We start from the raw sequence: 11,368 nt of genomic DNA, 5'->3' as shown, positions 1-11,368 counted from the left end.
GGGCTACAGTTTAGAGACCACTGCACAGTGATCTCCAAACTGTGGCCCACCAGATGTTGCAAAACTGCAAATCCCAGCATGCGCAGACAGCAATCTGCTGTGTTGGCGTGCTAGGAGTTGTAGTTTTGCAAGATCTAAATGGCTACAGTTTAGAAATCACTGCACAGTGATCTCCAAACTGTAGCCCTCCAGCTGTTGCAAAACTGCAAATCCCAGCAAGCCCAAACAGCTGTCTGGGCATGCTGGGAGTTGTAGTTATGCAACATCTGGGAGGGCTACAGTTAAGAGACCACTGTAAAGTGGTCTCAAACTGTAGCCCTCCCAGATGTTGCTAGGCAACTCACCAGCTTCCGTAGGATCCAGGAAGCCAGCCGCACAACATCGCTGCCCGCCAATCACCGCCACAGATCGTCCGCTCCGCCACCGCTGATGGGTAAGTGTACCTTTGGCGCCGGTCCTCCTCGGTTTTCCCTTTCTGCCCCGCCTATTGTGGGTGGGCAGAAGGGGGAAACCGAAAGTTAACCCCCCCCCCCCCCCCCGCCCCGATCTGCTATTGGCCGTCGCTTCTAGATGACCAATAGCAGAGATAGGAGGGGTGGCACCCCTGCCACCTCACTCCTATCCCTTCAGGGGGATCGTGAGTGTCTTGGACAACCTCAATACCCTTTATTTTCTGGGTCACTGGGTCACCATAGACCCATATGACCTGAAATAGTTGCAAATCTCTGGTGTGAATGCCCCTGGGCATTTGTGTGAGGTGCCTGCTGATCGATATCAGCAGTCACCACAGTACCGGTACGTCATGGGTCCTTAAGGGGTTAAATGAAACATTTGCAGTTTCACACAGGATAAGACAGTCGGGGGGGGGGCATTGTTACTGAGAGGCAGGAGCTCGATGTTCACCAGAGTGGGTCCTCAAAAAAGGATTTTAAAAAATGCAAGTAAATTCAAATAAAATACATTAAAAATGACATAAAAAATATATTTTTAAGCTCTTCAATTGTGACGCCATATGGTCTCCTGACCCTGCTGCCACATCCAGACGCAGTGATTCTTATAGGGATGCCTGTAATCTGCATGTGATACTGTCACTAACACAGCACACTCCATATGTGTGTTACAACAAGGCAAAAGTGTTCTACACCCCTATTGCGGCTCTCTGTAGGCCAGAAATTGACGTTTTTAATAGAGATTCGCTGCAAATAAATTAGGACTGAAAAAAATTTTGGGGGAAAATTCGGCGAATCTCTAGTGGCAACTATCAGCCACCCCTGTGCAAATCCCCAATTTAGGCCTCAAATGTGCATGGTGCGCTCTTACTCCTGAGTTATGTTATGCGCTAGCAGATCGCTTTACTTCCACATATGAGCTATATCCGTATTTGGGAAAAATAGGGTCCCAAATATTGGGGGCTTTTGCTCCTTTTACCCTTATGAAAAAGAAAAGATGGGGAATACACAAGTATGTTTGTGTAAAAAAATATTTTTCTGGTATTGCCCCATAATTTTCATTTTCACAAGAGGTAAAAGGAGAAAAAGACCCCCAAAATGTTTAACACAATTTGTGACTCCATTTTATAAACTAGCTAAAATGATGTTAAAGGATCTGTGGATCTGTCTAACTACTGGTTTGACCTAACTACCTAATGTGGGTTACCTGCCTACTCTTCCCCAACCCACTTATGTTCCCACTCTACTGTGTAAGGCACCAAGGGGGTTAATATAACTGTTTGAAATATACAGGATTTGGTCAGTAACAGTATGATGGTAGTATGTATGGTGATAATATCCCTCCTTGTATACTGATATTATTGGTCCCAGTATACAGGATTTGATCAGTAACAGCATGATGTAGTATGTATGGTGCTAATATTCCTCCTGGTATACTGGTATTATTGGTAATACAGTGGTCCCTCAAGTTAAAATATTAATTGGTTGAAGGACGACCATTGTGTGTTGAAACCATTGTATGTTGAGACCATAACTCAATGGAAAACTGGTAATTGATTCTGAAGTCACCACAATGTCATACAAAATAGGTTAAAAGTAAGAAAGAGCTGCTGGGAGCTGTAAATCACTGTCTATGTAGAGGATAGGAGCTTTTTCATGGTCCTGTACAGTACACGCAATGTCCTAAAAAAGTAAAACGGAGTTGCCCTTACTTGGTGTCCAAAGGAGCAGCTAATTGTGGCATAGGTAAAGAGTAGTACAGAACATGTAGTACCTCCCTGTACTGTAGGGGGCACTACCAGACAGGCAGTCAGTGCATGCACTTCAGTAATACAGGTGTTTTACCAGTAAATGCCCATTCTGATTGGTCAGTTGTTCCAGCCATTGAAATGTTTCGCAAATCTGGACTGTCTGTAGCATTGTATGTTGAGTCTGGTTTCAAGTTACAATGTCCAGAAAAGACCATTGTATGTTGAAACTATTGTATGTTGAGGCCACTGTAAGTTGAGGGATCACTGTATTGGTCTCAGTATACAGGATTTGGTCAGTAACAGTATGATGGTAGTATGTATGGTGATAATATTCCTCCCTGTATACTGGTATTATTGATAATATTGGTCTCAGTATATATGATTTTATCAGCAATGGTATAATGGTATTATTTATGGTGATAATATTCCTCCCTAGATACCAGTGTTGTTTGGTAACTAGATGATTTATTTAAAGGTGATTTATTTAAAGGCCTCTTCCCTATTGTGGCTCCACCCTAACGTAGACTCCCCCATTACCAAAGTGAGCTGCTTAGTCTAAAATGCCCGGGTCTATTTTTATTCTTTTGTTCCCAGTCCGGCCCTGACTGCAACCACAAGGATCCACTTTTAAGTCAAGTATACTGTAGCTGTAACATATAGTTGTGAAACAGAGTTATGGTTTTGAATGACTTGTGGCACAGTTTTCCAAACCATCTTCACCAAAGCATTTGACATTCAGTCAGTCTATTCTACCATAACATTTTAAAAACTATGATTCCACACCTATGATATATGATATTACAGATGAATATCCCAAGGCATAACCCCACTAAATCCCATGTTGTGCTTGTTCTAAAGTCTTACTGGCAAGACTTAAACATATAAGCCCACATTTATCATTGTTTTTTGTGTCTAAAAAAGGGGCAAAAAAGGCGCAAGCAGGGTTTTTTGCGCCTTTTTTTGCCCCTTTTTGTTTACACATTTTTGCTGATTTTGAGTTGCAATCCACTGATTTTGGCAATAGATATGATATGGAAGGGATTTATCATTGCGCCTTTTTGTAAAAAGGAGCAAAAAAAGGCGCAAAGCCACTGAAAAGTCTCTAAAACTACACCAGCCCAGACATGGTGCAGCTTTTTGGTGTATGTGTAGACAGAAATGTCAGAAAATGTGGACCTGCACAAAATTTATCAAAGCTCTTTTACCTTTTAATAAATTTGGCGCTCCTACACATTATCAGCACTCAAAAAAAAAGGTGTAAAAAATGCTTCACTTACACTACAATCATAAATGTGGGCCATAATGTGTACACTGGTTTATGACTGTGTTTTTTTTTTTTTTTTTTTATAAACCACAATGCTAATTAGAATTTACATGCTATCTAATTATATCAGACTTAATGTCTGTTTTGTTTGATAGAATGTTATGGAGACAAGATCAGACCATTTTTAAAATACTATGAGACTGTTTCATATAACAAGGACGAGCTTTATAAGAATCACTTGAGAGCAAAGAGAGCTACAGATCTGGAGCAAAGCCCAATAGAGGTAGAAATATTTGGATACAACAGGTAAGATGTCTATTTTGTGCTAATTGTTGTATTCCAGTCTATAATTCAGAAAGGGCTAGAACAGTCAGATGTTTTTATTGCAGCATGAAATACATATAGGCAAATGTAAAGTAAATGACAGAGGTTCCCAACACGTTGTACCCCGTGAGTCGCTTTCAGCTATGAGTAAAGTTATAGTTGCCCCCCAAATAGCTATAATTTATAAACAAAGCAGTTTATCATGAAAGGTAAAGGTATGCTTTGACCACCGAGGTGTAAACAGTTGTATACCTAATAATGGTCCCTAAAATAGTCCCAGTAGACCATTAGGTAGCTGGTAGCAAGCTGATCTAGAGATGTAGTCGGAACAGATCTAGGTTACTAACAATGGGTGCAAATTTAGTATTGGAAGAAAGTGGTTGTACTGTAATATCCAATAAGAAGAAATCATGTTAGCCAAACACTAGAAAGCTACAAAAAATGAAAACAGGATGAATGGTGTGTTTCCTGTCGTAAAAAAGTCATGTCACACACCATGTTGGGGGTTGGCCCTGCGGCTGGGGCTATGCACAACAACCAGAGGAGTGCCATGGCTTTGGGGAGGCTGACCTCTTGACAGGAGCTGTAAGTCTCATTGCAGTTTTACTCATTTTTGTCTTTTTATTAACAAGCACAAGTTTGTCTCCAAATGCAGGAAATTTGAATTGATGTTAAGGAGAGATAAAAGTGTATTTACAGATGACTTTAAAGTCACATCTGATAAAGAGTCCTTGCCCATGGATATCTCATTTGTGTATTCTGGCAAACTAAAAGGTAAGAAATATTACTCACCGCAAAAGAAATCAACAAAGTGTATCCTTCAGAACTGTATGATTGTAGTGACATGGACCTATGAATTAAACAGGAAATATTACGTGAATTACAGTCAGCATATGAATGGGATTTGATGTTTTCTGTTTTGCTCATCACTTTTGAAAAAGGCTAATTTAGTAAGGCTATAGTTACACACAACATTTTTGTATTTTAAATAGTGATATGAAATATATGTGTTTAATGAAAAAAAAAATGATGCATTCCTATGCTATTGCAAATAAATATTACACATCATTTTGAGTAGGACAAATACAAATATCTAAAGAAATATTGTTACGGAATCTTTAGGCCAACTTTAGGCTATGTTTAGATGTAGTCTTTTGCATGGTCATTTTTTTGTCTTTTGGAGACATACAATGGGCAGTGTATGCCTCACAAAACACAATTTTTTCCCACTAGATTGCATTGAATTTAATTGGAAAATGCCTGTCAGTTCACATGTAGTTTAATTTTACGGCCATAAATATAACAGCTGTAAATAAAGGCACTTGTTTTGGAGCTGTTTGTGTTTTGCTGTAACACCTTTCAAGGATGGTGTTAAATTGGGTAGCTCAGGTTCACATAATGGTTCAAATGCCTGAAAATTTTAGACTTATTTTTAAATTTTTATTTTGTCATAATAAGCACTGTGTGAACATAGCCTTCGTCTGCTGGAGCATCAGGCGGTCAGTTTAATGACATAAGTAATTAGTTTGAGTTTTCAGTTTTAATATGAGGAGCGATTAAAGGAGTTACAATTGTTTAGTCTTGAGAAGAGACGTCTAAGGGGGGATATGATAAATGTATATAAGTATATATATGGCCCATACAAAAAATATGGAGAAAAACTGTTCCAGGTTAACCCCCCCCCCCCAAAGGACGAGGGGGCACTCCCTCCGTCTGGAGAAGAAAAAGTTTAGTCTCAAGGGGCGACACGCCTTCTTTACCATGAGAACTGTGAAATTATGGAACAGTCTACCTCAGGAACTGGTCACAGCAGGAAAAATTAACAGCTTTAAAACAGGATTAGATACATTACTGAAACAAAATAACATTAATGCTTATGAAGAAATATAAAATCCCATCCCTTTCCCAATATCGCGCCACACCCCAACCCTTCAATTCCCTGGTTGAACTTGATGGACGTATGTCTTTTTTCAACCGTACTAACTATGTAACTATGTAATATCAAAGAGTGAAACAAGTTTATTATTCAGTGTATGTAGGTACTTTAGTACCTTGCACAATAACCAGTATCATCACCTGTTTATTTTAGATGAAGATGATTCATTCTGTCATGGATCTGTAATTGATGGCTATTTTCATGGGTCTATCCAAACCAGAAATGGTACATTTTACATAGAGTATGAGCAGAATAACAATGGAACAGTGGAGTCTTATATGTATCATGAGAGAGATATTGGTAAGTAAGGAACTCCTGATGGATATTATGCACAGTGTTATTAATGTAGTGTTTCTAATATGACGCTGTAGTGTATAATGCTTTCACCACGCCATTGAAAGTATGTATAATGTATTATGCTTGGTCCACATTCTTATAACTAAAGTTCCCATTTAACCCTTATGACCTAGCTAAGTAACTATATGTCACTACACTTTAGATCTTAGACAACTCAATGGCAGTAGTAATTTATATAAAATACAATTAGAGAAAAAGAAACATAGCAGCACATCCACAATTTGTATTTTGATCTACTTGCTTCTCAGCATAAATTCAAAAACTAGTTCTTGGGATCTCCTGGCTAGGGAGGGGGCATACCGTTAAAATGGTGGTACTACCTCGCCTCTTGTATTTATTTAGAACTCTCCCAATCCCTGTTCCCCCAGCAGACCTCCATGTTGTTCCATGCCCAGCAGGGAGCTCCATTATGGGTACAGCTGGAAAATTCTCTATCCACTCCCTATTCTCCCTCTGCTCTTCTCTGGTCTATTGTTCCCGTCTCTCATCTTCTTCCATCCTCGGCCCTCTTGACCTTACATTCACTCTCCCTCTGGCGTCGGGTTCGGTTCAAGCTCTCTCTACAATCAAGTACTTCCCCTCTTACTCCTATCTTTCGTAACCCGATGTTCGCCCCTGGCTTACAACCTTCCGCCTTCTTGTGGTGGACTGCTAATGGTTTTCTCTCCCTTCATAACTTTCTTACCCGCAACAGACTAATCACTATGGACACTTTTCTTTCTCACTATTCCCCTCCTGCTTCTGAACTTCTGAGATTACGCCAAATCTTTTCTTTTCTTTCTTCTCTTAAACCACCCTCGTGGGGGATTTTCTAACTCTTTTTTCGAATCTATTTCCCTGCACTCTCCTCTTCGCTTGGGGTTACTTTCTTTGATCTATGCTCGCCTAAACTCTCCTCCTGCTGATGGTAAACTCCCTTTTATGCGGCACTGGGAATCTGATTTCCATGTCACCTTAACCCCTGACAAATGGCAGTCTTGTTGTGAAACGCTCAGCAAGGGGAGCTGGCAGGTCTCCCTGACCGAGACCTCACTTAAAATCCTCCATAGGGCTTACTACGTTCCCTTCCCGCTTACATGCAATATTTCCTGCTGTTTCTCCTCTGTGCTTCAGAGGCTGTTCGCGGGTGGGTGATATGTACCACATATGGTGGGGTTGCCGGATAGTTAAGAGATTTTTGTCCTCTGTGCTTGCCTTACTGCGAGAGGTCTGTTCATCGAGATGCCCATTGCACCCTACTTTTTGTCTCTTGGGCGCACACCTCCCTATAATGCCCAATAAGCTCTTTTGCGTGGCACAATTTATTCTCCTGGCTGCACGTACACATGTGGCAGCTAGCTGGAAACAGCCAGGACTCTCTCTACAGAAGGTGATAGATAGGGTGAATGTTATTATGCTATCAGAGAAATTAAATGCTATTAGGGAGGATGGGACTGAGAGGTTTGAGGTGGTCTGGTCCCCCTGGCTGGCGTCTTCCTATTCCCCTGATATGAGCTACCCTCTTTCGCTGTATTGAGTTGCTGGACATACCCAGCGAGCTATCTCTGCACAATTTTACAGACCATTTTACTGTAATATGCCATTTGTTCTTTTGTTTCATTTCGTTGTTTTGTATTTTGCTATCTTTATACTTCAATAAACTTGATTTTGTTTGTTGCATAATTCAAAAACTAACAGGTTGTTAGTATACATTTTGATCAAAAAGTACAAACCCACTATTCATGTCAAGACCACCTATTCAAAGTGGGTCCCCAACCTAACACTGGTGTAGTGCCAGGTGGTGACCACTGCCTCTGCAACACTAAGTCCACCGGGGAAATTACTCAGTGGCCAGGCAGCTCCACTGCTGCCTGACCAAGCCCCTGGCTCCGGGCCACTCCACACCACTGGCAAAGCACCACAGTAACAATGACTGCCGCAGAGCACCACACCAGTGTGAACATCTACCATGTGCTCCTTGCCAGAGGGCTGGGAGAATGTTAGGTGGAAACTCAAATGCAGTCTCCTGCTAATTAAAAATTCCTGGGACAAATGGGTGGAGTTGAGTGCTGGCTATGAAAAAGAGAGTACAATTGTAAAATACAAATAGAGAAAAAGAAACACAGCTGCACATCCACAATTTGCATTGGGGCTTCTCTGCTAGTGGGCCATTCCCCTTGTGGGCATTGGTGTTGCGATCAGTGCGGCACCATTTTATGCTAGGGATGTTAGGGACCTACTACTTACAGGTGGTCATGACGTAGCTAGCGGGCTTGCACTTTATGATCATAAAGTACAGTAATGACCTGTTAGCAGGGGTGGACTGAGCAGCCAGTCCAATCAGGCGTCATTGGAGGGCCCGGCCGGGTACAGGGCATGCCGTTGCTGAGGATCCAGGACACTTGTCCCGGATTCCCAGCAGACAGCGCTGCCTTCTCCTGTATGTGCGATACATGCACATACAGGGGAATGTGTCCCATCTGTGTGAGCCGCGTCTACAGTCTAAACAGAGGAGACGTGACCTCCGCCATCACGCAGCTGTGGAGGAAGAAAGACCCGGGCCCCTGCTGCGCTTCGGAGGAGAAGATCACTGCAAGGGACATCAGGTGAACATAATTTTATTTTCCAACCTGGGAGGAGGAGGGAGAGGGAAAAAACCCTGCTGCCCACACCTACTTGGGGGGGGGGGGGGGAGGGGACTCTAAGTCTACTCCTACTGGGGTGGGACTCTTACTCTGCTGTCCACTCCTGCTGGAGAGGACTCTAACACTGCTGTCTACACCTACTTGGGGGAACCCTAACTCTGCTGCCAACACCTACTGGGATGAGGGAATTCTGACTCTGCTGCTTACACCTACTGGTGGGAACTCTTACTCTGCTGTTTACACCTACTGGGGAGGGAACACTAACTCTGCTGCCTACACCTACTGGGGGGGACTATAACTCTGATTCCTTCACCTACTGAGGAGGGACTCTAACTCTGCTACTTACACCTACTGGGGGGAACTCTAACTCTGCTGTCCCCACCTATTGGGGGGGTGCTCTAACTCTGCTGTCTACACCTACTGGGGAGAGAGGGACTCTAACTCTGCTGCCTACACCTACTGGGGGGGGGCTCTAACTCTGCTGTCTACACCTACTTAGGGGGGGAATCTAAATCTGCTGCCTACACCTACTGGGGGGAACTCTAACTCTGCTGTCTACACCTACTGGGGGGGAGAGGGACTCTAACTCTGCTGTCTACACCTACTATGGGGGAACCCTAACTCTGCTGCCAACACCTACTGGGGGGGGGGACTCTTAACTCTGCTGCTTACATCTACTGGGGGGAACTCTAACTCTTCTGCCTACACCTACTGGGGTGGGGGGACTCTAACTCTGCTGTCTACACCTACTTGGGGGGGACTCTAACTCTGCTGCCTATACCTACTGGGGGGAACTCTAACTCTGCTGTCTACACCTACTGGGGGACTCTATCTCTGCTGCCTACACCTACTGGGAGGGACTATTCACTCTGCTGCTCACACCTACTGGGGGGTGGGACTCTATCTTGGTTGCTTCCACCTACTGGGGGGAACTCTAACTCTTCTGCCTACACCTACTGGGGTGGGGGACCCTAACTCTGCTGTCTACACCTACTAAGGTGGAGGACTCTAACTCTGCTACCTACACCTACTGGGGGGCTCTAACTCTGCTGTCTGCACCTACTGGGGGGGAACCCTAACTCTGCTGTCCCCACCTACTTGGGGGGGGGGGGACTCTTAACTCTGCTGCTTACATCTACTGGGGGTGGGACTCTAACTCTGCTGCTTACACCTACTGGGGGGAACTCTAACTCTTCTGCCCACACCTACTGGGGGGGGGACGACTCTAACTTTGCTGTCTACACCTAGTGGGTGAACCCTAACTCTGCTGCCTATACCTACTGTGGGAGAACTCTGCTGCCTACAACCACTGTGGGGGAACTCTGCTTCCTACACACATTGTGGGAGGACTCTGCTGCATACACCCACTATGGGGGAACTCTGCTGCCTACACCTACTATGGGGGAACTCTGCTGACTACACCTAATGTGAGGGACTATCTACTATGTTCCTGCCTAGCTAATATGGGGACAAGCTACCAAACTAATAGGAGGGCTACCTACTAACTACATAGGGGTTTTTCATAATGCCCATCTTGATATTACACTCTGGATCTGCCACTGGATGGAGGAGGTGCTGGCTACCTACTTGACTAACTCCCTGGCTACCTAACTTTGCACCTTGATGCCTAAATAATTACCTACATACCTGGCTACCTAACTACTTACCTACATATCTTTCTACCTACCTGGCTAGACACCTACCTACATATCTGGCTTCCTGATCTACCTACCTAGTTAACTATTTAACCGGCTACCTACCTACCTTCCCTTTAACTGTGCAGGACAACAATGATGGCCTTATTACAGTTTGTGGGCCTATAGATGGGAATATTTTGTAGAGGAGGGGGGCACTGGAAAAATGCAGAGTCTAACATGTTTGTACTGCAGATGTTAAGAAATCGACATGGCGATCTGATCCGGACGGAGAAGAAAAGGAAAGAGGATGCCGCCGATCAGAAAATACGTAATTGTGAGTCCCTATATGTAACTGTAATCACTTATATGGCATACAGTTCCTGTGTACAGCTGATATCTACCACCATATGATACTGTATTTATCGCCGTATAACATGTATTTTTAAAACCTAAATTTAGGGCAAAAAGCCTGCCTGTGTGTTATACCCCGATTAATGTTCTGGTCACTGATTTAAAGTGGCCACAACATTGGCTACTTGATAAAGTTCAGCAACCTGGCTACTTGGTAAAGTTCAGCACTTTAAAACAGTGATCAGTGGCAGGTCCTGCAGGCCGGACACTTCTCCTCCTGATGTTAATATTTTTCATATTTCGTTACCTGGCCGCACTCCGGCAGGCTCAGGTAATGCGGCGGGTCTTGTGGGCTCAGTGGATAGTAAAGTATGACGAGTGGCGTTTCCTGTCAGCTCCTCTGCACGGCGTCAGGGACATCACTTGTCATTCTCTGCAGCCACCACGGGTGACTGTTCTAAAGTGGCCGTGGCCGGGCTGCTAAACTTAAACAAGTAGCCGGCACTGCGGTCACTTTGACCAGCGGCGGCTGCAGAGAATGCGGAGTGACGTCCCTGACGTTGTGCAGAGGAGCCGGCAGGAGACGTCACTCGTCATACCTTACTATCCACACAGCCCACAAGACCCGCTGCCTGACCTAAGCCAGCCGGAGCACGGCCTGGTAAGGAAATATGA

The 11,368-nt window shown here is 43.9% G+C and overlaps 1 protein-coding gene across 1 annotated transcript in view; it reads left to right on the top strand.

Annotated features, from left to right (window-relative positions):
- Nucleotides 1-311: 311 nt before the first annotated feature.
- Nucleotides 312-11,368, top strand: part of LOC130368838 (disintegrin and metalloproteinase domain-containing protein 10-like) — a 76,171-nt gene continuing 65,114 nt past the window's right edge. Inside the window, exons 1-4 of the mRNA XM_056573139.1 lie at nt 312-433; nt 3,620-3,770; nt 4,444-4,562; nt 5,878-6,024. Of these exons, the coding sequence (XP_056429114.1) occupies nt 430-433; nt 3,620-3,770; nt 4,444-4,562; nt 5,878-6,024 (421 nt within the window). The 5' untranslated portion in view covers nt 312-429. The remainder of the gene's footprint in view (nt 434-3,619; nt 3,771-4,443; nt 4,563-5,877; nt 6,025-11,368) is intronic.

This window comes from Hyla sarda, chromosome 1 (genome assembly GCF_029499605.1).
Source record: "Hyla sarda isolate aHylSar1 chromosome 1, aHylSar1.hap1, whole genome shotgun sequence".
NCBI lineage: Eukaryota > Metazoa > Chordata > Amphibia > Anura > Hylidae > Hyla > Hyla sarda.
The sequence above is the reverse complement of the archived record's forward strand: the minus strand, read 5'-3'. Positions and strand labels throughout refer to the sequence as shown.